Source organism: Pteropus vampyrus, unplaced genomic scaffold, assembly GCF_000151845.1.
Source record: "Pteropus vampyrus isolate Shadow unplaced genomic scaffold, Pvam_2.0 Scaffold9, whole genome shotgun sequence".
Lineage (NCBI taxonomy): Eukaryota > Metazoa > Chordata > Mammalia > Chiroptera > Pteropodidae > Pteropus > Pteropus vampyrus.
The window spans coordinates 4,134,209-4,161,884 of NW_011888790.1; the positions used below are offsets into that span (position 1 = coordinate 4,134,209).

Here is a 27,676-nt window from a genome sequence, read left to right on the forward strand (position 1 = left end):
TTATAAAGCTACATAGAACCAATTTTAGGGAAATATATACTTCTCACTTGGATCTTAATGTTTACTTCACTTTCCTCACTTTTTAGAATATTCTCTGGACAGGTGAAATTCACAATTCTACCAGCTATCCCTGACACCTAATACAAAGGTAGAACATGTGAAGAACTACATAGTCTAAGTCTTTCTCCTTTGGGATGAATGTAAAAAGAATTATTTAAAAGTTAAATTTGTATGAACCTGTGTTAAAATTTTCCAAGTAAACTAAATTAGCTATTGAAAATCAAATAATTCTTTTTAATAAGAAACGTTAGAAAAAAAATCCAAAACTTGAAAAGTCTTAACAGAGTAAAGCAATAAAGAAAAACTGTGTCAAAGGTTCCCTAGATAAAAGCAACTCAACTAGGTTTATCTTTAATTATGTTTTGCCCCAGAAATTCTCCTTCCTTTTCTGAGCTCGTGCCAGAGTTTGAAAAGCTCGGAGACTAGAAGCTGCAGAGCGAGCAGAAATCTCAGATAATCTGTCCTCATCTGCAATGAAAGAATTATAGTCAGTATGAAAAATATCTCTTCTAAAAATATTGTTTTATAACATTAACAAAAGAAAAAGCATCAAGCTTTGTAATGTCAATGTTGACTCTGACAGAAAAAAGTAATCTATTGAAATATAAGATATTAATTTTTCAGGATAGCTCACAGTAATTTTCCAAGTTTACAATATTCAGAAATCAAACATTTTAATGTTAAATAAGCATTCTGTTTCCTTCTTGAAATCCCACAATGCCATTACCTCAACACACAGCTCATGAGTTCAGTATTACTTGGAAATACTTCATCATCATACTGTCTTGTCCTACTTTAAAAAGCACAGCTGTTCTGAGCAAAAAGCTTTTTAAAACTTTGTAAAAATAAAATGCCATAACTTAACATGGTATTTACATCACATTTCTAAAATAATCTCACTTAATATGTAGAAATAATATTCAATTTTAATATGCTGCCCTTTATTGCTGAAATTCCTTGTTCTGAGTACACAAATCTATTATAAGATCACTTGTAAACACTGTTCTTCCATTAAAAAGAAAACAGAACTGGATTCAAATTGTCAAAATATTTGCATTTTAAAACAAAAACTTTCCTAGCTCACTAAATTCTGAAAAAAGTCCCACACTTGCTAAGAGGAGAAAAAAACCTTTAATGTGCATGAACTTAAAATACATAGATATTAATTCAAATTTACTTTCAAATTCAAAATTTTTACTTCAGTAATATCATATTTCTAAGGAGGAATTAAAATCATAATTTCATTGTTCACATCAAGATTCAAAATTCTTCCTGCCACTATTTGAAGCAAATGGACTGTCAGAATGGAAACAGGAGAAAAAAAGTTCATTTTCCATAATCATATATTTTTTTGAGTTGAAAATTGGCAAGTATAGGCATTTAGAACAAATGACTGATATAATGCTAGGCCAAATTCCTGAACCCACACCTGGACAGGGGGTAAAAAAGAAAGAGTATTAAACTTAGTGTGATGTGAGGCACAATCTCTTATCATCTGTTTGCCCTAGAAAAGATTTTCCAAGGCTTTAGGTTCTAGTTTATTCACTTATAAAATGGGGATAATTTCACCCCCCTCAAAAGATTTCAAAGACCCAATGAAATAACATCTGTGGAAGTACTTTGTAAAGTATATAGTGCTAATCAATTATAAGATCATTATACTATTATAAACTACCATATAATAAAACTTCATACTTTTATGTTATTTCACTATGGAAATACCTTCGTCATTAAAGGCTTCATGCTGAGATAACTGGAAATTGTTCTTCTTTGCTTTTCCCACTTAAAAAAAAGGCAGATAGGAGGTGAACGCACAATATAAATATATATATGCTTGACTTAAAATGTACAGCTGAAACTTACCAGATTTCGTTAACCAATGCACCACAAAAAAATTAATTAATTTTTTAAAAAAGACAGAAATTATCTTTCAAAGGTACTCAAAAGTATATCCTATTTATAGTAAACCCTTAGTAAAAGAAGGCTGTCAAAAATCCTATTAATTTTAAATATTTAATAATTACTATTAAAGGGCCATTCATTAATTTATAATGTGCTTATTATTAACAAATACGTAAAAAAACAATGAGTAACCTTCTTCTCAATGATAATGTTGATCTATTCTATCATTCTCAATGATAATGTTGATCTAACCTTAAAAGAATGTAGTAGGTTTCCGTTTAAAGATGGTATATAGAATGCATACATTTATAAAAATGACAAAAACCCATAGGAAAGAAAATGGGAGACAGGAACACAGCAACAAAATTTTGGAAAATGGAAATCAAATGAAAGGGTAGTGAGTGTGTTATTATCATATGGAAGCAGGGTGAATCCTCAAGCAGGGGAGGGATACCAAGAAGCAGCCACTTTGTTCCCCTAATGGCTCAGCGTTTGGGAGTACTGAGTAGTACTGAAAGTTGGAGTGAATGTAAGACAGGATCAGGAAAGTGGTTTAAAGTCTTTTTACAAACAGACTGCCAGATCCTTCTTTAAATTTGCACTGGTGGGTAACTGCCCCTCTTTCACAACAGGAATGGAAGTTTTGTCTCTAAAGGTTTATCAAAGCTACTCTGACTAAAGGACACCGGGTTCAACTGAGGACAAAGGTACCAGATTCAAAACAGGGATATTATATATATCATTTATGTTCGAAAGAGATAAAACATGCCATTCATGAAATAAAAACAGGATGCCATACAATGCAATATAGATAAATATGCCTTACTGCTAAATTGTACACCTGAAACTTACTGGATTTCGTTAACCAATGTCACCATAATAAATTTTTTTTTTTTAAATAGAGATAATACTACTTTTTGAAAGAAGGGGGGAAAAAACAGGATGTCGTATAAAAGGAATATGCAGTGTTAAAAAAATTCTTAGAAATTAAAAATATAGCAAAATTATTTTTTTAAACTAAAAAGAAAAGGTAAAAGATAAAATTTAGTAACCCTTTCAAATTAAAATAAACAGAGATGGCAACTAGGAGAGGTAAGATAAGAAAATAAAATCACGGTCAACATGTCCAACATCTGAAGAATGGGAGTGCCAGAAAAGAAGGAAACAAAGTGGAGAAGAAGAAATTACTGACAAAATAATTCAAGAAAATTTCCCAGAAGTGAGAACCAAGTTTCCGGACTGAAAAGGTCTACTGAGTACTAGCAAAATGATTAAAAAGAGAGTTATTGTAAAATTTTAGAGCATTAGGAATAAAGAAAAGATCTCAAAAGCTTCCAGGAAAAAAAAAAAGGCAACATACAAAAGATCAAAAATAAAAAGAGCATCAGACTCCTTAACATTAAAAGTGAAAGCTAGAAAAGAGCAGAGTAATGCTTAATAAAACTAAAGGAAAATAATTTATGTATGACCTTGAATTATACATCCAGGCAACATTTGGCAATGTCTGAAGACATTTTTGGTTGTCTTCAAAAAGGGGTGCTACTGGCATCTAGCACATTGCCAATAGGTTTATGGGAAAGAACTTGAGAGACATCTCATTTATACAGAAGTGAACTTGGGTATAGCACAACCAACTGTTCCAAAGATGAGATTTTCTCCTATTTAAAGAGATTACATTAACTAAAAAACTAAATAACATCATTTATTAACATATAGCACATACTTATAGCCTTTGTACCTCTCAGTATAAGACTGTCATTTTAAAAGACAAAAAATTAAAACCACAATAATTACCATTATGCTGAAATTCTGGATCTCTCAGAGAGCCCTGAATTCGGCGGGAGGGATGCCAGTAGGAAGAAGGACAGGGTGGAGAAGGAGACTGTACAGGAGTGTTTGTTGGATATTCTGGAATTTTTGAAACTGGAAGAGTTGCCTCAGCAAATTTGGGGTTATTGGTTTCAGAATCTTCCCTCAAAGGCAGGGGATCAATTGTTTTTATACCAGCAGCTGGAGAAGTCAGGAGAGCTATGGCACGACTTTCTTTCTAAATGAAAGAAAAAAAAAAAAAAGATACATATGCATGTGTACATATACAAATAAACCAAAGATTTAAACACAAAAAAGTATCATAAAAGCAGTAGGAGAAAGTATGGGGAAACTTTATATAATTTCTATATGGAGATTTTATAAGCCTAACAACCAATATAAACATATTTAGCTATATAAAATACATATATAATCAATAAAAAAAATCAAATGAGAAAAATATATAACTTGTATGACTTATGATGAATTATCACTGCTACATAAGTATTTCTTTAACATAATAAAAGACAAATCTAATTAAAAAGAAAAAAGATATGTATAAGCAATTCATATTCACACAAAATACAAGTGGCAAACATATTCTACCTCACTTATAATCAAATAACTTCAAAATAAAAGCAATGAGACACTAATTTTTCACTTCCTAAATTACAAAGATTACTTTTTTTAAAAAGTATAATACCCAGAGCTGGCAACGATATAGAAAAATTGGCACTACAATGTTGTTGGGAGTATTGGGAGGAGGTGGAAAAACAGAGCAAAAGCCTTTAAATTTTGTGTTCTTTGACATCACAATAATACTTGGGGAGTATTTACACAAGAGGGGATAATAAAAATATGAACAAAAATGTAGCTAAAGAATGAATTTCAAAATAGAAAAATTAAGAAATAGCAATAGGCATGTAGTTTTGAAAAATAGATTTCAAAATAAGCATCTGATTAAAACAACTGCTATTCCCCATTTAAAAAAAAAACAATGGTATAACTATAGATTGTGTATCATGTTGTTATTAAAAATTTGAAAGAAATGATATTTAATAATATAGAAATGTTTACAATACATTGCTAAGTGAGAAAAATAGATTATAAAGTCTTATCTACAGCGTAACAAATGAATACACTATATACCTAAATAATTCAAAAATTCAAGTGTAAGTCCTTGATAGTAGGTGTGACATCATTTTTCTTTTTTATTGTGGTATTTTTTATTTTCCACAATAATAATGTATCACTACCCTAAAAGTCCCTGTGTATAGTCTTACTTTTTGAGACTATAAACCAGTAAAATCAAATAATAGTCCCACACTTTCCTGATTACTTATAATTGTTGCTTTTAGTTATTAACTTTGAATTTATCAATGCAATATTCAAAACACTGCTTTCTGACCTTAGGCATAATTTTCTGCAATTAAAGAGCTTATTGCTTCAAAGTGAAGATGGTCTCGGGTCTTATCCAATGACCATATTTTAAAATCAAGATTTAAGATAAAAACCACAAATCTTTCTCTTGCTTCCCTTTTTAAGTATCACTTAGGACAATTGTTCTGATTTTTTCTTTTTCTATATATACATACAGAATTTGAGATCTCTGTCGAATTGGTTGTACTATTGTTAAAAAGACCTGAATGAAATCTGTAGAAAACTTTTAACACAGAGGGTTCCCAGGTTTAATTTAACTTATTTTGTGATCTATTTTTGAGCTTAAAGCCTTACTGGCCTTACTGCTTCCACTCTCTCCAAGTGCAGTCCATTCTCCAATGAGCAGTGAGTGATTTTATTTACCATGTAAATCAGAGATTTATAATTGCTTTGTTGCTTCAAATCCTCCAAGGGCTTCCCAGTGCCATGAGAATAACATCCCCAATCCTTACTCAGCCTCCCTTTTCCAACCTCATTGCCTACTCTCTCTTCTTCCCTCTCCAGGCTCCTCCAGTCACACCGGCCTTTTCACTTTCTTTAAGAACTCTCACTGTTGTACACTTATGCTGCTGTTCTTTCTACCTGGAAGACAATCTGTGCCCCAGATCTCTGTGTGGGCACCTCCCTCATTAGTCAGGTCTTAGATCAAATGTCACCTCCTCAAAGGTGCCTGTCCTGATGGCCCAAAGTAAAGCAGCCTCATCCACCCTTGGAAGTCATTTGTGGTTTTAATTCACAGCACTTACTACTACCCGAAATTGTCTTTCTCAAAAATTATTTGTCTATTTCTCTCAATGAAAATATAAGCTCCACAAAGACAGGGATTTTGTTTTGGTTACCAATGAATCCCCAAATCCTAGACCAGTGCCTGGCACACAGTAAGAGCACATTAAATGCTGAATTGAGTGAATGAAAATGAACTCCTGATACTCCCCTCAAAGCCAGTTCCTGTCCAGAGTTCTCTTACTCAGTGAATAGCACTCCCTATCAATCCTTTTGGGCAAGCCAGAAACCTATAAGGCATTCATGGTTTCTTGTACCTTTTATCTAACTGAACACCAAGCCTTGACATTATTTCCCTTACACAATTCTTCAATTCCATCCATTTCTATCTATGCCCACCCGCCTTAGTCCAAGCTATCAACATCTCCTACCTAGATTACTGCAATGGCCTTTTACAGGTATCCATAGTCTATTCTTGTCTTCCATGGCAGTCAGAAGGTCTTTAAAATATTTCAATGGCTTGCCATTGCTTTTGAGATGATGATAGAAATTCTCAACATTGCTATCTTTTCCAGCCTCATCTTGTACCTGCTTCCTGCCACACACTATACTGGTCTGTTTCTTACAACCCTGCATTCTTCCTCTCCACAGGATCTTGGCACATGTGTCCTCACCCTTTTTACCTGAGTAACTCTTTCTCTTCCTCTCTATCTCAACTAAATTATGACTTCCGAAAAGCTTCCTGACTTCCAGGACAAGGTCATTTTCTCCCAGAACAGTACTATACACATCTTTGAAATTCTTATTAGTTTTAATTTAAGTTCTGTAAGTTCCATAAGATCATATACCATGTCTATTTTTACTATCATTACCGCATGTGTGTAAATGGATAGAAAACATCTGAATGAATGAATGAATGAATGAATGAATGAACAGACACTGGGTTTTGAATATCATTTATAAAATGTGTAAATGGTACTTGATGATTAAAACAATACCATGAGACTGCTACTCTAAAGTTTTGAGAAACAGTATTGTTCAGGGGTTAAAAATGTGGGCTCTGAGGATAGACTGCCTGGAGCCAAATTCTGCCCCACCATTTGGCAGCCAATCAGAAAAAAACAATTCAATGCTTCTGCCTTACTAAAAATATGATAACGGCATTGTCTCTACACATGAAACACAAAATTTTCTAAATTCTGAACCTATCATTCATTTATTACATATGACTAAAATAATCATTTCCTGAAGAAATGTTTTTCCCAAAAATATAAATATTTACCTTTCTAAAATCACTCTTTGAAGTTTCTAAACCATCCTGAGAGGACATTCTTTTCCTCTGTTCTGGGACCGGAGGCTTTACTTTAGATGGAGACACTAAAACAGCACCACCTGGAAAAATGCCCGAGATGGTAAGTCTCAATTAAACTAAACTTTCATGTAGAAACAGCAGGTTAAATAAGAACTGCACAGTGTTTGCCTATTACCAACAGCTGGAGTGGTAAGATCATGATGAGTCCTTTGGATTCCACCACGTTCTCTCAACTTCGGAGTGGGAAGCCTGCCTCCTTTTCCTGAGGATACAGAAGAAGAATCCGACCTACAAATTAAAATAATCTATTATGATGCATTTTCTCCAGGAAGTATTATCAAAAACACTTTGCCATCTTTATGCAATAATAAAGTATGAAACTTTTAAAATGAGGCCATTTTGTTTCTGAAAACATAAACAAATCCATATACACGTAAGAGTGACTGAATATTGGAAAAGAGGGAAGGTCACTGAAAGTCAGCAACAACAGAGCAGAGGATTCGTCCATTAAATCAGGGCCTAAGTCCCATAATAACTGCAAAACTCATGAACGTGTGATAAGGGATTTGGACTATGGACAAAAAGCACCATTATCAATGTAGATGTAGAGAATCATTCCCCAAAGAAATCTGCATACAACAGGAATTAGCTATTTGCCAAAATCACTTATTTTAATATTATAAAACATTATCTTTTCTTTCTTCTTTGGTATAACCAACTGGTATTAAAGAATATCAGCCATTTTCCTTAAATCATAAAGAAAGTCAGTCTTCTAGACACATTTACAAATATAGCAAATTATAATTAGCAAGATATAAATGAAAAGAACACTGACTACTTCTCCCCAAGTAGCTGAGTGTTCAAGTATTCAATTACCAATTAGTGATGATTCAAATACCAGACTGAATCAAATTAGAAACCATACAGAATGCCTACTTAGTAACATTAAAGTAAAATCTCTTTATTAGTCATAAAACCAAAAGCATAAACCACTATACTTAGTGACAAAACAAAATACATATTAACCATGTACAATAATGCTGCTATATACTGATTAATTCAAAACTCTCACCCTTCTTTTATCTTGTCTGCCTTAGATTTTTCATGTACTTCCAACTTCTCTAAGTCTCCCACATAAACCTGTCTGTCCTTTTCCCTTTCCTCTTCCCTTTCCTCTTCTTCTTCCTTTGGTGGTTTCTGTATGTCTTCATTGGTGTTCTCTGCATCCCAAGCCAGACGCCTCCTAACAGGTATGATGGGAGCATCTGACACGCCCAAGTTCTCCATGGTATTTTTCTGGAGCTGTTCTTCCAAGACTGGTCTTTTTTCTTCTAGTTTTGTAGGACATTTCTGCAAAGTCTTATGGCTTGTAGGATCTCTGCATAACAAAATAAGTTTTATTTTAAGTTTGAATAGTTTGTGGTTTCTAGTTGATATTAATTTTAATGAGTCCATCATTCCCTTCCATTGTTTACAACTGTATGTTTTCCACAGATATTGCCTTGCCCAGACAATGAAGAAATCTAATTAAAAGTTCAATTTACAGAATAATAAAAGTTATGATCTGGAGTTTCTATTAAAATACTCCAAAATAAAATCTATTTATCTCTTCTTACTACCTTCACACACACACACACCTGCTCCACTACTGACAAAGCTCATTTGTATCCCCTAAACTGGCATTTATGCACATAAACTTGTACCCTCGCCCCCAGGTTTAACTTGTTCAGTTACTCAATTAGTTTGTGCACAAACTCAAGGGTACTTATGGATCTAGTAAGCTGATTCAAATTTTAAACTTTAGATCATCTTTTCCAGACATTGTTAAATTGATTTAGTGATGAACTTTTTAATCAGATGCCACATAATTAGAATTTACAGTTCAATTTGGTATGTATGACTATATTAATATACTGTATCAAAAAACTTTTATTTGCTACAAATCAGTGTGCTATTTCTCTTATAGTCAAATGGCGTTCACTTTAAAATCCATAACAGCAGAGAATTCTCCCACAGAAGCAAGACCTAAATTCCACAATAACCATGAAAATTATGAATGAATGATAATGGATATGTACTAATAGCTTACTTTTAAAGTTCTTTTACAGCTACTGTATGATCATCCTTTTCTATTTTTAATTAACAAAGATATTGTAAAATCCAGTCTTCTAGAATTATATTATGTATTATTTTACACATAATTGTGTAAATCAAGTATATATAGCTTTCAAAAAATAAACTAAAAATAATGAAATATAATAAATGCTGGCATATCTCCATTTGACTAGAAGACAAATTTTGAGTGTCATGTCATTTTCCTACATAATTCCATGATCTACATAAGCTACAACATTCCTTTTCACCATACACAAAGAACATCTTACCCAGCAAGATCCAATGCTCTAATGTTGCTACTAATGGTTCCTTCTGAGCTTGTGGTGGAGGAGACATCCCAACAGAAGTTTTTATCAGACAGAATCTGATTCAGATGGTCCCGAGAAAAATGTGTTCCCTGAACTCGTTTCCTATAAAACTCAGCCTTCTCTCGGAGTTCTTTAACCTATAAAGGAGAGGTAAGACATCATGTATTACTGTAAACGCTCCTTTGCAAATATCACCAAGTAGCTTATCAAAGACATTGCACATATACAGCCAGAGACTAAGGAGAAATGAAGGCAAAAATAGCCACATACATTCATCAAACTGTGCATTTTAAAGCAGAAATTAAAACAGTCAAGCTAATGCACAATGCAGTTATTTTATTTCAGGCCAGCAGGCAGGAAGAAATATGTAGCAACTAAGAAAAATACTGATGCCTATTTATTTCAACTGAAATTACACAAGTACTCTATGCATTATTAGTTTTTTAAAAACTCAAAAGCAACCAACCTCCGCATACCACATGGCATTTAGAGAACCCTAGGGGAGGAATACAAAAACACACTTAATGACAGGTTAATGCCATAACTGAATATTAATGGAATCAATGAAATACCTTATTATTCCTTCTAAACATATACCAAACTTGTCAATCAAATTTTTTAGTATTTTAGTAATATTTAATTCAGTAACCAAGACATCTTAATATTATTTGAAAACTAGACATGTTATTGCATAGCTGGGATGGTATCCGTGACAGGTAACCTAATTACTATTCCTATTTCCTTACCTCTGGAAGATTACTGGCAGGTCAGAAATCCCTAGGCCCAGTCTTACTTTCCCGGTTTTATATATAGCTGCTACTAGTATAGAAGCCCCCACTGAGAGAGTCATGAGGCATTCCCTTCCAGATTCCTCAACATTTCTTGGAATAAGCAAAACCTCGAATTTTAAAAAATGTATTAAATACATGGTAATTTTTAATCCCACAAAATAATAATTGTAATACAGTCGACAGTGATAGAATACAAAAAAAAAATGTTCTGATGAACTATAAAGTGATTTGAATTTTCTAATATGCAAATAACATTTTCATGTGAAATGGAGCCTTCTATACTCATTTGAAACTTTCATTTTATGCATCATACTGCCACCTGCTGGCTTCCCTAAAAAAATTACACTGCATCTTAAAATTCTGTCTAAAGTAATGTTACAAACCGAAAAATTCAAATAAGATAATCTTTATTCTCAAAAAACTATAATTCTTTTTCTATCATAAAGATGTAATATTAGCATTAAAAAGATATCTGGACACTGCTAAAATTCTTTTTCTTTCACATAAAGGCAAAAAAGCAAATCCTGAAACTTGGCATTGCAAAAGCAATTGGAGAAACATGTCCTCGGCTCCTTAAGACACTATTGAATGCAAAGAAAAAGTGCTACAACTCTAGAGAATTAGCCAAAGCAAAGGACAGCATCCACCATGGCAATAAGAAACCATACACATTTCTCTAATGGACCAAACCTGGAACATTCCTAAAGGATAATTCAAAATATTATTTTCTTCACTGCCAAAAAAATTGAGCCATGTTCATTTATTATTTCTGTCAACTCTATACTTTAAAGAAACTTAGAGTACAGTAAGTTCTCAACTAATATTTCTTTCTATGCCATTTCATTATAACATGATGAGATGCCATAAGAATGTAACTCTTGTTTATATCAATTAGCCTATGGTAAAACTGGTTTCATTATATGAGTTTTTGCTTAAAGTCGCAGAACCTATCAACAATATTAGATAAGGATTTCCTATAGTGCTTTTTTAATTTAACAGGTAGAACTGAGACACATGGGTTGACTCAAACTACTAACCAAAGTATCCTGAATGCACAGGAACCTTGTTTAAAGTGCCCTGCTATAATCCAGGTTTTATTTCTAACACATACTCCTATGTTTCAAATGTTTCATAGCTACTCCATCACCTACAATGACAAAATCTGTAAGCCCTAGCATTGCTTCTTCCTTTGTGTTCTTAAAGTCCTTCTTGTATATATCCATTAGTACTTAATTCATCCTACTGGAATGAATTGCTCACGTCATTCTCCTCCATTAACCTATGAATTCCTTGAGATGAGGAAGAATGTAGAATTTAAACACTGTTCTGAGGGTGGACTAAGTGCTAGTAGGCCTGAGCTAGAAGGCTGGTAGCCAAAGATAAGCAAGAAAGTCCCTGATTCAATGTGCTCACAGTTTGGTAGAGGAGGCAGACTTCCTCTATGATAAATTATTATCATAATATTGGTATGGTCTATACCGTAATAAACAAATGAGATATAAGTTCAAAAGGGAGGTCTATCAGTCCTGAACTGCACGTAGGGTGGAGTGGAAAGGAACAGTGAAGGAGACTGCATTCTATCCATGTGGAAGCACCTTACTGTTTTATAAATGACAAGAAAAACAAATAACCCCTCCACATGCCAGTGATCCAGTTTTAACTGACATCAACTTTTGCAGGAGGAAAAGGAGATACAGAAATACTGTAAAACTTTGGTTTACTCAGTTTTATAATGACGTTCAAAACAATATTTTAAATTTACTTTATCAGCAATTTTTATTAATAATCTTAGTTCTAATGGTGTTTTACAAATACATAATTTTAAATTTCTATAATCCTACACTAAGATGAAAAATTAGGAGGTTTATATCTCCCAAAGTAAGGTGTTCCACTAGAAAGAGTAAAACAAATTGACAGTATGAACTCAACATTAAGAGCAATCCCTACAGCCAACAACCAGAGCCATTAAAAAGGATATAAACTACCCTAAACTCAAAAGAACACACACACCTCTTTCCAGGTAAAGTAATGTCATCAGATTATATTATATAATAAGCACTACAAGTAGAATGTTTTCATTTATGAATTTCTTTTCCCAAATTAAGAAAATTAAATCATTTAAAATGTATATGCAGAAAATGGGGGTTGGGGATAGAAAAAACTCAGAAAATGGGGGTTGGAGATAGAAAAACTCATTTTTCTCAAAAATCACCCCCCTAAAATGAGGAGTCATCTTATGCCTAGTAGTCCTTCCAATGTCTGTCAAATTACAGAATGTTTCTTAAATGTGGAACTTTATCTTGAAATAAAGTCCTATTTGTGAAAGACGCATTAGAAAAAAACTACCCAGAGAAAAAATTGATGGTCACCAGATGGGAGGAAGGTTGTGGGGATGGGTGAAAAAGGTGAAAGGGATTTAAGAAGTACAAATTGCCAATTACAAAAATAGTCACCAGGATATAAAGTACAGTAGCATAGGGAATATAGTCTATAATATTGTAATATAATAACTGTATGGCATCAGATAGGTACTACACCTAACAGGATGATCAGTAGATAAGGTACATAATGTCTAATTACTATGTGGTACACCTGAAACTAATATAATACTGTATGTCAACTGTAACTGAAAAAAAATTTTAATTACTTCGACCAGTATAGTTTGATTAGATTATCTAACAATTATGAAAAAAAAGAAATTTAACACAGATTCAGTAGTTAGTATGAGGATGGGACCTAACAATTGTAATTGCTGATTATATTTAAAACAATCCTTTAAGTGAGCATTTAAAAAGCAATAATGCCAGTGATTATATTATGGAGATAAGAAATATACAACCACTGGACAAATAAAACCAACCACCCTAGTGTTATATAACTAGGTACCTGGGACTTAGGATAAAATACCCAGTAACTAGACTATAGATTTTCAAAGTACAGAATCTCAAACAACATAGAATGAAATGAAGATGAAAAGTCGTGAGAAAACTCTAACATGACTTGAAAAATGAGTTAATTCTGATAACAAAGTCATTGATATCCAACTTCAGTTGAAGAGTGTGAATAATAATCCTTCACAAAATGTTAGGAATGGGAAAGTGGGGGAATACCTTATATTTAGATACTTCATAAGTAGCAACATGCAGTAAATGTCTTCCAGAAAAAAAAAATCTAAGACTTAAGTAAAACATAGCCCATATTAAAAGTCTATGATCCAGGTCAACTAAAACTGTTATCATTATCAGTGATCGCCGACCTCTTTACTACAAGTTCTTATTCTTTACTAACTTCAATTTACTTTTTGAATTATTCTGAAGTCATGGCAAACCATACCACTGCTTTAAATATTTACAATCACCAATAGCAATTAATAAAACAAACGCCCAGAAGTCATATTACCAAGATATAACAGAAAATCTTGAAGACAGGTCTTAATAACAACAAAAATGTCCTCTTCTATCAGGGCAGGATAAGGACTGTCATCTTATCGTAACTTCAGATATGACAATCCTGTCAGTCCATCAAATGTTTAGATATGAGATCTAAATACCAACTCACCTTAGTTTAAAGAAGTCTCAGAGACTGAGAGAGAATTTTTCCAAAACAAGGAGCTTCTAGTGAACAAACCTAGTGAAGCACCTAAACAGGAAGGCTTGTGGCTGACACCCATTTATTGGCCACACTAGCCCTCCATGGCCACAATCTGTACCCTGTCTTTACCTCCACTTTTCCTCATTCCCCATCAGACTCTTCAGACACAGAGCTCTTTGCCAAGGTCTGGCATGGTCATAAACTGCTCAGAAGTTTAGCTGACTCAATTCCTTTCTTCCATCATGGCTACTTTTAATGTTCACATTTATAACTTGAATTTTGCCCCAAAATTTTACCCCAATCTAGGACAGCTTCGAGCTTTGTCTCTTACTCTGTATATATTGCCTCTGAGCCATGCTCAAGTAGGAAAGTAGAGAGGACCAAGAGGAGCCACGGAGGAAGAAATCAAGTAACCTCCTGAGTTTAGGAGCACAGGAGTCACCAGGACATGGGTCTGAGATCTGCCGGTGCAAAGAGCAACAGCCCAAAGTGCCAACAACTTCGCCCAGAAGCTGATTACATGTAATTGTTAGCCATGGTTTTAAGTATGGAGCTAAATAAAATATTCATTCTCCATCCAAGTTATCCCTCTCTTTACAATGTTAAGGGGAGGGAATGTTTACTGATGTCTAATCTAAACTGCTTTAATTTAGCTAATCCACACAGAAAAGACAGAAAACCATAAAGATGTAGTTTAAAAGATGCTAATTATACAATTGCCAAAAAAGCTCCACTGTTTATCCTTTGACTATAAGAAGCTAGTACTAAACACTAGGATGACCCTTTCCCTCAAACCTTTCTTTAGGATCCTCTGAATTTCCCCCATATAGTCAGGGTGTCCCAACACTGTAACTCAAACTTCCATCAGCACGGGCCACTCCTTCCTTGTACTTACAGACTGTAAAAGCACACATTGACAGGGGATACTACTGTCAGACAAACTAATCATGAAAATTAACTAATCTTCAGTTGTGAGGGTGGATGTCAGGATGTTATAAAATAATCAAATCTATCATGCTACAATTCTAAAAACTGACTTTATTAATACATCCAAATATTCATTGTAAAAAAATTTTTAACTTTAAAGACTATAATAAATATTCATCTCTAATATTTTAAATAATCTCTAATTAGTATTTTTAAAAAGTAAACACACTGATAAATTATATCCTAATACATACAACTTTAAATTCCTGATACTTTTAATGCTATTATTGTATTATACATCTTTAAATTGTAGTCTCTATTACTAAATTAAACTTATTGTGAAATTAAACTGACATAGGCTCAAAGAAAATGGGGGCTTACTGAACTCACCTGATTTGGTATGTTTTCCTTCACACGTGTCCAAGCCCCAGCTTTATATAAATACTGGGCTGGGCTCAGAAACTTAGCTCTATATTCAGAATTCACCTTCCTAACAGAAATGAAATGAGAGTAAATTAAACTATTTCAACATGTCAATCATCTAAATACTATGCTTTTTATCTTATAAAATACATACCCAAGCCTTTGATGTCTCCATGAAGTGAGCTTCTTTTTAGGCTGGTTTAAGTCTTTTGATTCCATCTCTGCTTCTAATTTTAAAGGATCATCTATCTTATTACACTAAAATGAAAATAATTTAATCTTTTTATGCTTAAAATATTTTATACATTAAAGTGAAAGCATAACTGTTATAAAGTATACTTGGACACTGTATTACAATTCTGTTTGTAGAAGTAAGCTTTAACAATTAAAGATAACATAGAAATCACAAGAAATCAACAAGCGAGTTTTGAAACTAGTATATCCAGTTAGCTTTTTGAAGTATAGCTCAAGATATAGGTTCGTTTTCTAACGACAAAAATTTTAGATCCTTGCTAGGAAAAAATTTTTTAATTAACAAATAAACATCTAAATAAACTTCATGTTACTACCTACTGAACACTGATCTTACATTTGCCCTTGATATTCTAAATTTGCATTTAATTGTGTTACAGTAATTAAGGTAAGGTCCCAATGAATAACTTACCACTTTGATTTACTAAATAACAACTCGTTTCTCTCTCTAAGAACATCATAGGTCCAAAAATATATGTAACATTTTACTTTTAGTCATAATTTCTATTTTTAGAACCCATAAAATATCAGGTATGACATTCCAGGAGATTAAAAAATAGGACTTATATTTACTTATAATTTACAATAATTTTAACCTGATATTGTAACTTAAATAGCTATAATTTCACACAGAAGCAGGTGTTTGTATATCCTAAGGTAAATCATGTGAATTATACTATGATTTGACATGCTAAAACTTTGGTTTAACATACATGTGCGTATGTGTGTTCATGTTTGATTTCCATTATTTGATTTAAAATACTTTAGTGTTTCTGTCACTACTGTTACCCTGGAGCTCACATTACTGTAATATCAATCATTTGATATTAGAGCAGACTTACCTACTATATTTGCTAAGCATTCATCACACTGTATTATATTTAGTTTTTTATATCTTTATCTCCCCACTAGCCTAAGAGCTGCTTAGGGCTTAGAGTGGTTATCATTGTATTCTAAGTACTTAACCAGTGTCCAGCTCCTACTAGGTGCTCAATGAATATTTGGCATTTAATGAACAAATGAATTAATGCGCTAATAAAAAACAAAAATCTCAAGCAGTGGTAAATGAAAGAAAATGAGTAAAATCTAAATTGAGGATTTTGTTTTGTTTAAAGAATTAACAAATACCTTCTTTTCAGGAGATATTGTTTCAAAATGTCCGTTCTCTTTCAAACCATTTCTTAATTTTGGTTCTTTCGCTGGAGATAAACCCTTGAAATTTCTTTTATATTCAGTTTCATGGATGATTGAGTTACCTTTGAATTGTGGAACAAATTTGCTTTTATTGTGGAAAACCTTCAAACAAAAATTACTGTAGTTTAGTTTTTTGTGGGTTAAATACAGAACTTAGTTTTCCAATTACTTAAAAATCTCAAATATAAAGTTGAATAAGATATAAAAAGGCAAAATTATATATAACTGTAATTTTACTTCACATGACCAATTAACATCCAAAGGGCAACAAAAGCAAAAATAACAAATGGGACTGCATCAAACTAAAAAGTTTCTGTAGAGTAAAGAAAACAATCAACAGAGTGATAAGACAACCCATGCAATGGGAGAAAATATATGCAAACCATAGATCTCAGAAGGGGTCAATGTTCAAAATATGTAAAGAACTCAATAGCAAGAAAACAACACAATTTAAAAATGAGCAGAGGCATAAAAACAGACACATAGATCAAAAGAACAGAATAGAGAGTCCAGATATAAACCTATGCACGTATGGCCAATTAATTTACGACAAAGGAGCCAAGAATATACAATGTGGAGAGGACAATCTCTTTAATAAATGGTGTTTGGAAAACTGAACAGCCACATGCAAAAGAATGAAACTGAGCCACAGTCTTACACCATATACAAAAATCATCTCAAAATGAATTAAAACTCTGAATGTCTAATACCTGAAATCATAAGACTCCTAGAAGAAAACATAGGAGGATAAACTCTTTGACACCGGTGTTGGCAACGATTTTTTGGATGTGACACCAAAAACAAAGGCAACAAAAGCAAATATAAATAAATGGGACAAAATCAAACTAAAAAGCTTCTGTATAGCAAAGGAAACCATTAACAAAATAAAAAGGCAACCTCTGAAATGGGAGAAAATATCTGCAAACCATATATTCAATAAGGAATTTACATTCAAAATAATAAGTAACTCATACAAGAGAAAAACAACAATCCAATTAAAAACAGGCAGAGGAATTGAATAAACATTTTTCCAAAGAAGACATATAATGGCCAGCAAATACACAAACAGATGATCAACATCATTAATCATCAGAAAAATGTAAATCAAAAACACAATAAGATAATCACCTCACATCTGTTGGAATGGCTATTATCAAAATTAGAAAAGATAACAAGTGTTGGCAAGGATATGGAAAAAAGGGAACCCCTGTATACTGTTGGTGGAAATGTAAACTGTTAGAACCATTATGGAAAAAGCACAGAGGTTCCTCAAAAAATTAAAAACAGAACCATATGATTCAGAAATCCCATTTCTGGGTATATTTCCAAAGGAAATGAAATCCGTATCTCGAAATGATAGCTGCACTCCCATGTTCACTGCAGCATTATTCACAGTAGCCAAGATATGGAATGAATCTAAGTGTCCATCTATGGATGAATAGATAAAGAAAATGTGGTGCGAGTACACACACACACACACACACACACACACACACACACACACACACACACTAGAATAATATTCAGCATTATTAAAAAAGAAGAAAACCCTGTCATTTGCAACAACATGGATGGATGAACCTGGAGAACACTTGCTAAGTGAAATAAGCCAGGCACAGAAAGATAAATACTGCATGATTTCACTTTATGTGGAATCTAAAAAAGTCGACCTCATAGAAGCTGAATAGAATGGTGGTTGCCAGGGGCTAATGGGTCGGGGTAATGGAGAGATAGATTGTCAAAGGGTACAGTTTCAGTTATGCAGGCAAATAAATTCTGGAGATCTAAAGTACAGCATGGTGACTATAGTTAATACTGTACTGTATACTTGAAATTCACTAAGTAAGGGTAAATCTTAAGTGTTCTCACCATAAAAAAAAAAAAAAAAGAAAAGAAAGGAACTATGTGAGGCGAGATATGTTAATTAGCTTGATTGTGGTAATCATTCATAATGTATACATATATCAAAACATCACACTGTACATGTAAATATATAATTTTTACTTGTCAATTATACTTCAATAAAGCTAGAAAAAATCCAAAGGTCAACTTTCTAAACTCATTACTATTATGTTCTGAATAATAGTTATTGTAGTCAAATAATGCTTAAGCCAAAAGAAATAATGAACCATTATCTTTTCTTTCCAAAGTTCCCTACTCCTCTCCCAGTTTGGTAATGAGATTAGTAGAATAGGCACATTTTAATAATATGAACACAAACATTAGCTTTACAAGGCAACTCTGTTGTCAGCTCCACAGGTTTTTTCCCTTCCTTGACAAGAATTTTTTTCTTCATGCAACAACAGAAAATAACATTTTGAATATCTGGTATGTTCATGTGTTCAGTTTTTGTTTCTCTGCTTGCTTATTTTTAGATTAAAGTAAGGAAAAATTCAGATAATTATTATTCTATTTTTAAGTGTTTCCTTTTATCCTTAATATTTCAAAATATTATTTCCATTCTATGGTACATTACTACTGATTACAAGGAAAGCAAATGAAAAAAGATGGTGCTCAAATAAGGTACATTATTGCTTTATAACTATGAAGAGTACATCTTCATACAGATAAAATCCTAAAGGTATAATTCGAGTACTTTTCTACCAAAAATTGCTTCGATTCTTTTACATATTAAGACATTCTTTCAGAAAATGGGTATCTGGTAAAATAAACTGAACAGCTCCTTTACAGGTTCCCCAACAGTAAGAATTCAAAGTTTCTGCCACAGAACCCTTCAATCTACAGACCCTGAAGCTGATATGCTTTGAACCAACAAAGAGCATTTGTTTCCCCCAAAAATTTCTTTGAAATCCTCACTAACGAAAGCAGTAAGACTACCAGTGAAGGTATTGCTAGTGATTTATTTTATATCATACTTCTGATCCTATAAAAAGAACCTTTCTATACAATACTTTCACCGAAATATGTAAAAGTTGTCAAAGGGGCTTTAATTTGAATCAGCTCTATCTTAAAGTTGAAATACTCTATGAAAACTGAAGAATTCCCAATTTTTAGGTCATAAGAATATCGTAGGTACACTTACTATCCAAGAATACTTGTAAGCCAGCAAAAGAAGTACTGATTCTATTTAATAGGTTCATAAAGGATATGTATCACTACTTAGTTATTTTATATGTTCCTAAAATGTTACATAAATTTCAGTTTTTAAAAAAGCTGAATAACGAGTAAGCCCAAAGCTTCCACAATTTTTAGAATCACTGGTATTGCCATCTGAGTATAAGATGACTGATGATCTTGCCTTGCTGAATCTAATTATTCTCCTAGTCCTTAGGGGTAATATAGTGAATGTTGAGATACAGGAGAAATGAATGTGAGGGTGTGTGAAGGTGTATACGTGTCATGTGCATATGTATGTGTGTGTATGCTTATAAAGAAAAACTCAAAGATCAGGAGAAACAAAAATCTAAGCTGTCATGGCCTCTGGGGATATTTTAAATGGAAGTATTTCTTACGTAGGCCAAGGAGTATGTTTAAGAACATAAATGAGAGTTAAGAGCCTAAGAACTGTATAGAGGAGGATAGTTGTAAAACAGAGGATTTATTAGTCATGGTAGTCCAATACTGAAATTGTGCAAGGGTACAATAAAATCTAATATCACATTTAGTTATCATTATAGCTTTCGAATATTACATAGTTAAATATATAGTTAAATATCTGTCAGTTCCTATTACTGCTCATTTGATACAAGGACAAAAGTATATATCTTATGTTCCTTTCAATGTATTTTGTAGATATTAAAAAAAAATATCCAAAGCAGTTAGAAAACAGAAAACATGTAATACATTAGTCAACTAAACACATTTTAGGAGAAACCAATTTAATAATTTTTTAATACATAAAAAACTCACAGTATGCAAAAACTTACCTGTCCCCCCGTTTTCTTTACCCTGTCTCATATTTAGTATATGTGATGGATCTGGCAACAATGATCATCAGTAGCCTAGGACAGTATAATATTACTACTATAAATCACAAGTAATAGGATGACTTTAGCAAGACTCTAATTCTAACTTTCTAGAACCTACCTCCAGGCCTGCTTGAGTATCTAATTTCTTTCAGCAATTAGTTCTACGTATATCTGCATGACTAGTTTAGATAACGATATTCAAAAATGTATTACATCCATTAAACTACCTGATTGGCTGCAAAAACTGGAGCAGTTTCTTTAGGGGTTTTCCAAACAAACTGCCTTTGGTATTCAGAATTTCTCAAGACATTATGTGAAGGAACAACAGTCAATCCAGCTTTCTTCTGCAGAAGTCTATCCAACTGTTAGGGAAAAAAATCCCACTCAAAGTCATTAAAAATTTCTATTCAAACTTTTTTTTACTGTGGTAAAAGTACATAACATGAAATTCACCTTCTTAACAAATTTTTAAGTGTACCTATAACTACATACACGTTGTTGTACAACCAACTTTTTTAAATTGTTAATCTCCCTTTTAAATTGTCAAACTATTTAAAATTCCTTTCTTAATACCGTCAAGGAGTTATTATGCACCCCAGAAAAAGATTAACAACATCTCAGTTCCTTCCTACCAATTATTCATAATTAAATCTATTACTAAAAGTCAACAGCACCTTGGCTCATTCACACTTTGTTTCTAAGAAAGCCCCCTCCCCTGCCCACCAGACTTATACATCACCTTCCTTGATTTCCCCTATGCCCCCAGCTTTCACAACAAGCCACAGGTTCTTCTTCAACACTTCTAAGTGCCTCTCCGTGGTTCCAGTCAGTGGCGAATATGAAATGGGGAAGAAGCACAGTGGGATGGAGAAAAATGTGGGAGGCAGTAAGATATCTGCACAGATCCCTGCAGCCTCTGCTTATGTGCTCACAGGAACCTTCTGCAAGCCAGCTATGACATAAGAGAGCAGAACTGCAAGATCTCTGAGATCCAGCCAAAACCCTCCTTCCTTTTGCATTTCATCAATTGAGATTCTGTTTTTTTGTTGCTAGTATACAATCACAAATTGAAAAAAGCCTAGGAAGAAGTCAGCTCACCATCCCTGCCAGAGGTAATGGCCTACTCCCCTTCTCTGTCTCAACTTGATCTCTCCCTTAGGACTCAGGTGCTGATATATGATGAATAAAATCCAGAAGCAGGCTGTCCACCCAATGAAGGGATACCTTAGTATAACAGTACAAAGTGACTATTAAGAATACAACTAATTCATGATAACTAAAGTCAATAACCTCTTATTAACTATTCTATAGACATGAGAACAAAAAACAATGGAAAAATTTTAGGCACAAAATGAAATATTACTGAAATGATAAAATCTGCAAAGAATTCTACGCTTTCATAACAAAATACAATGAACATACTTACCTTATTATCTACGTTTCCTGAGAGAAGCTTGGCAGAATGTTCCAGTTCCACATTTTCATTAACTGGTATATTGTTTGCTATTACATCCTTATTATTTTCCGCAATATCTGAAGCTCCTTCAGCTCTGGAGTCTGCAGAGTGAGATCTGGTTCTCTTGGGCACTCTGGAGGCTTCTAGTGCAAGGACTCTTTCTTGGTTAACATCTGTTTGTTCTGCCTCTTGTGATTCTGGTGCTTCTGTTGATTCTGGGGCTTCAGGTTCCGGTGATACAACCACATCATTCTCTGAGATAGCTCCGTTCCACTCAAGATATTTTGAAATCTGTGGATCATGGTAAGGGACTCTTCTTTTTGAAATAAAACTTGGCTCTTTTGTGATTCCTACAAAATATAGTATACAAAAGTAGCAGCTACCAAAGCATAAAGTTACAAAGACAACTTCCAATAATACCTATGAGAGGAGAAATGGAATTTAAAATTCAGTTGAGATACACACATAATATCCTTCAAATTACAGGATAATAAAATAACTACAGTTTTTCAAGATAAAATTTTTAATTTTGCTTTAAAGAAATATTAAAAGTTTGACCATAAAATAATTTTTAATTGGGGTCACAATGTTCAAGTTATCCTCACACAAGTCACTAGGACCACAACGTGATGGGCCTGGCAAGCCAGGCAGTACATGCTGCCTCCGTTTCTAATTACTTTCCTGTGCTACTTAACAAAACAATGGGCCCTGGTACTGTCAAAATTTGGAACTTGTCACAAAGCTTCTCTTATGTAGAGCAGACCAAGATGAGAAGGGATGAGATGTTATTACGCTGGATCTTGGTTCTACATTTGGTTTGATTTCCTGAGAATTAAAAAGAATGAACTCTTTTAACAAGAGCTAAGATACTATTTCTCTATATTTCTGTCTGGCAAGCAAATGTCCAAAAAACTTAACCTTCTACCCAGGTAAGAGGAGCTCTGTGGAATGGCAGCCACTAAGATACTGACCCAGTTTGGGGCCATTCTTTAAATAGAAAGAATACTGTGCAGAGTGGGGAAGAAAGATTAAGACTAGAAGGGAAGAGGAGAGGGAAGACGGACAGAAAATGTGGCATGAGGTAAAACCCAGAGTTCTCTGGCTTCTATCATGGATGTTTTGGCCACTGAACCCAGCGTCCCTACCCTTACAAGGCTTCCCTAGATCCATGGTCTTCAAACTGGGTGCATATATGTCTGGAGGCACATAAAGACATTGTGGGGGGAAGGGAGGTACACAGAAATGGGCAGCTTAAAGGAATCATTTTCCAGATCTTAACTTCCATATGTGCTATTTCCTGACACTGATCTGCCTACGAGATGCATCTGCCATCTGTAGTTTTATTTCCCACCACCCCCTTCATAATCACTTTCCCAGTTCACAAAAGACATCTCCCTCAACCAGCCCCATGGAATTGGGGGAAAAAACCTCATAAGTGGGAAGGAAAAACAAAGAGCCAATTCAAGAAAGCATAACTCCTGAGGGAGAATATCTGACAGCAAAGAAGGCAAAGATTAAAAATAACAAAAGAATAGAACCTTATTTCATCCAGCTCCACACCTTTTCCATCTACCCATCTTAGATTTAAAATTCAGGTCTAAGAGTATCATCATTTGAAATGCAAGCATGCATGTTAACACATTTATTTGGACTGAAAAAGTTAGACCATTTTTCTCACAAAAAATTATTTTGATTAATTTGCCGAGGAGGACAAACTTTACCAACTACATCTATGATGAACATTTACCATAAATTGAATGAGCTAAATTGGCAGCTCCAAAATTTTAACAAAATATATGTAAAATACATATACAATATGCATATACTAGAAATACACATCTTTAGATTTTTTATACTTATGTTTTTATACATATGCTTTAAAAAAAAAACAAAAATACTAAATAGCAACTTAAAAATGTGAAGGGATACTAAGACTTTCTAAATTCTTTTAGGGGGTATGAAAGCTAAAAAATTTGAAGACCACTGCCCTAGACTTCTCTCTGTTTTAACACAGAGAAGGGCTTCTGGCAGAAGAGCAAAATGAATGGGGAAGATTTTCAAGTGACCTGCCCTTCTCTCCCAGCACTAACAAAAACACACTATGGGAAAAAAAATACAGTATATTAACAGAACATCCAGCCATTGCTAGGCAACAATGCTGTTGTACCTGGCTAGCCTCCCACCTCCCCTTCTGAACATCCTAGAGTTCTCACTCTGGCTCTCCCCCTCACCTAAAAGTGTCCATTAACATGCCTCCCTTAGACCATTCCTACTTTTGTAATGTACCATTCTCCAGTGGCTTTGCTCCCATGGTCTCATTTCCTCTCCCCTCTACCCTCAAATACAGTCGATCTAAACTAAAATGTCATGGAGGCAACTAGCTGGTTACCCAATTTCCCAGTATCATAATATCCCGCTCTAGGCCTTCATTGGGGTATCTACACTTTGAGATTTACTTTGGATTCTTAATCTAATGGAGCCTCAAATTTGCAGAACTTCTGGTCATCTGAAGAGGATTATGAGCACCGCCATGCCCAAGAAGCAGGGACGCCCAGTCTTTGAAGTCAGGCTTTGGGCAAAGGATCCTGATGCTTCAGAGGAGCCCTAAAAGAGCCACTCCTTTAGCCCACCCTTCCCTTTGTTCTCCAAACACTCTCGTTTTACTAATTTCCCAGGTTTGGGACCCCGCTCATAAGCCTTTTATTTTCCTGGCTTCAAACACCTAACATTTGAGGAACTTATATACCAAACATCAGGCACTCTCACAAATGTCACATATGAAGCACCAAACATTCATCTGTATATGTATGAACCTAGCCCTTAACAGGCAACATCTCATTTACTCTCTCCCTGCAATCCTGTGCAATGGGCTTCCTAAGTCCCACTTGGTGAAAGACCCCAATTGTCCAAGGTCAAACCACTAATGTGGATTCAAACTCAGGTTTATTCATTCATTCAGATATTAGTTTTAATAAGCACTAAAGTGCGTCAAGACCCTGTATAAGGTAATGGGTGGGAACAAGGTGATGAAGATTAACAAACAGAGCCCTGCTCTCAGAGATCTTATTCTCTAGTGAGGAAGAATTAAGCAATAGGTAGAATACAGTCAGTCTGTCTTTCTTCCCCTCTACCATGCTCTAGGGAACCTTGGTCCACGGCTCTGAATTCCCTGGGATACAGGAAGGAAGTATGTATGATGACAAGAATGTGGCCTCTGCACTCATGGGTTTTGAACAATACAGACTTGATTTCAAATCATGGTTCTGTCGTTTACTAGCTGTGAACCTTGGGCAACTTACTTAATAAGCGGAGTCTTCAATACCTTGGGAGTACTCCTCCCCAGGCTTAGCTACTCTTAGCTTTCATGTCCCAGCTCAAATACCAAATCTAAAGCATATTTCTTCCAATCCATCCCTCCACCAAGCTATCTATCATGCTACAATTTTATATAACAACCTAAAATCTCCTAGCTTATTTGTTGAGTAACTTCTTTACTGCTCTTCCCCATAATTAAGGGTCTTTGTCTGGTTCAAGGCTATATCTCTAAGAAGCTGGGAAAAGTCCTGGCCTATAGTAAACCCTCAATAAATATTTGTTAAATAAGTGAATAAGTCGACCAGGCCAAATAAACAATGCTTCACAATTTTTTAATTATTTTGCAAATTTACCCCAAGGTTTATTCAAGCTATAATGATTATTAGTTTATCCAACTTACCTAACTGATCTGATCTAAGTCCAGCCCATGGGTACCTTCGCCCCACTGAGGAATTACAGGACTCTGACAAATATGACTTTTTCCACAGAAAGTTCCTCTGGTATTCACTCAGCCCCTGTAATAAAAATACAAATTTACTACAATGCAATTAATGAACGTTGTTTTAAACTAGGTATCAGTAAAAAAATAATTTCTGAACCTCTAAAAAGGGTTGCAAGACTTAAAAGTGATCATTAAACAAAGAAGAGCTCCTTAATGATAGCTAATATTTGCCCAGCCCTGTGCTAAGCAGTTCACACATTTATATCCTTTAATCCTCACAGTCACTGGAGGCAAATGCTAGCAGGAATCTGAGGCTCAGAACATCTACCCTTCTGCTGGTTGTCTGATTCCAACGCCTAAACTCTTGTCTAATAACGGTAACAATGTAAATCCTCATCACTATAATTATCCTAATTACTCTCACCGAGTACACATTATGTATTATGCCTAGTACCTTTAGAAATTTTGTAAAGTCAAGTGAACAAAGACAAATTCCCTTCCCATTCCGGATACAACCCCTTAAGATAAAAGGCTAAGATAGGGCTTGTGGAAAGCTGTGGTCAATCTTTATGTTGAAGAGTGCCTGACCCTGTCAGCTACCAGCTACCTGAACTTCTAACGGACCCTAAACAAATACGACTATGAATAATGTGTATTTCTTATACCTTGTCTTTACCATGTTAAGGTCCCATTTCTCAAGCCTTTAAAAGTCATATGCACTTAAGAGTTTTAAGGGGGGAGGAGTGTTAAATGCTAATCTGTGAGATGGGCCACAGATGTCCCAATCTGAAGCCGCCTTAGTTCCCATTATAAAGTGCTCTCCCTCCATCTCCACTCCTCTGAGCCTCCCCAAATAAACCTATCTCAACACCATCAGAGACGGTAACTCGGAAGTGTGTGTGAGCAGAGAGGGCGCTACGTAAGAAATGAGCATCCTCCAGGACCGTGGCAGGCAGGATCGGGGGCTGACAGGCTCTGCGAGGCCGAGGGGTGCGGCGCAGAAAGCCGGCGAGGCCCGCGCGCCCCGCTCCCGCCCCGCCACAGCTCCCCCCATCAGCCTTGGGCCCGGGGACCCCGGCCTCACCTTGAAGCGCACCGGCATGTCGCCCGGCGCTGGAGCCCCCGCCACTGCGACAGTTAACGAGACAAAAAGCCCCGAGGGGGCGGGGCAACAACAGTCAGTTCCCTAGCAAATCCCTCGGCCTGGCGTCCTGGACTACGCGCCGGCGCATTCCGCGCTCCCTTCCTTGAGCTCCGTCGCTGTCTTTCTCCGCCCACACTTAAGCCTAAGAACCAATGGATATTCGGGAAACAGCTCACCGTCATTAAGATTCGACCAATCAATGCCCGAAAAGGGGACGCCTGCCTCCCGGGCCAAATCCCGAGGGTTAATTGAGATGGCGGGCGGAAGGCCGACCAATGAGGCTCCCGGAACCGAAGTGGGCGGTGCCCCGCGGGAGCTTCGTCCTGAGGAGAGCGCACAGACCGCTTGTGTCGCGGGCTCCTGCGCAACAATGCGTCTCTGCGCTGGTGGAATTCGTGTGTCGCCGGCCTCACTGGGCCAAAGTGTGTTCTTAATTCCACAACGTGTGACGGAACCGAATGTTTGTTTTTCTAAAGTGGAAATGTTCAGGTCTCTTCTGAATACAAGTTCCTACAACCGACAACAGTGTTAATACACTTACTG

General features: G+C 35.0%; 1 protein-coding gene across 8 annotated transcripts; it reads right to left on the bottom strand.

Annotated features, from left to right (window-relative positions):
* Window positions 1-6: 6 nt before the first annotated feature.
* Window positions 7-27,240, bottom strand: MDM1 (Mdm1 nuclear protein). 8 transcript variants are annotated; one of them, XM_023520641.1, is made up of 16 exons: window positions 27,074-27,240; window positions 25,948-26,062; window positions 22,203-22,582; window positions 21,004-21,138; window positions 16,782-16,949; window positions 15,556-15,659; window positions 15,369-15,468; window positions 10,136-10,165; window positions 9,631-9,806; window positions 8,319-8,624; window positions 7,422-7,534; window positions 7,217-7,326; window positions 3,757-4,009; window positions 1,783-1,842; window positions 788-850; window positions 403-528 (listed from the first exon to the last, which is right to left on the bottom strand). In XM_023520641.1, exons 1-15 carry the CDS (start codon window positions 27,089-27,091, stop codon window positions 801-803), a joined length of 2,118 nt encoding a protein of 705 aa, XP_023376409.1. In that variant the 5' UTR covers window positions 27,092-27,240; the 3' UTR covers window positions 403-528; window positions 788-800. The 8 variants fall into 8 exon arrangements, with proteins under 8 accessions (XP_011372187.1, XP_011372205.1, XP_011372192.1 ...); XM_011373885.2 differs by lacking the exon at window positions 788-850 and having other exon boundaries at window positions 7-528; XM_011373897.2 differs by lacking the exon at window positions 788-850 and having other exon boundaries at window positions 427-528; window positions 1,756-1,842; window positions 27,074-27,239.
* Between the last annotated feature and the right edge of the window lie 436 nt (window positions 27,241-27,676).

What these genes read in the sequence shown, in the direction of transcription:
- MDM1 (XM_011373885.2), bottom strand. An exon ending in AGAGCATTGGATCTTGCTGG is followed by an intron (nt 8,625 to 9,630) that starts GTAAGATGTTCT and finishes TTTGTTATGCAG; the next exon opens with AGATCCTACAAGCCATAAGA. An exon ending in TCCAGAATTTCAGCATAATG is followed by an intron (nt 1,843 to 3,756) that starts GTAATTATTGTG and finishes CTTTTTTTTAAG; the next exon opens with TGGGAAAAGCAAAGAAGAAC.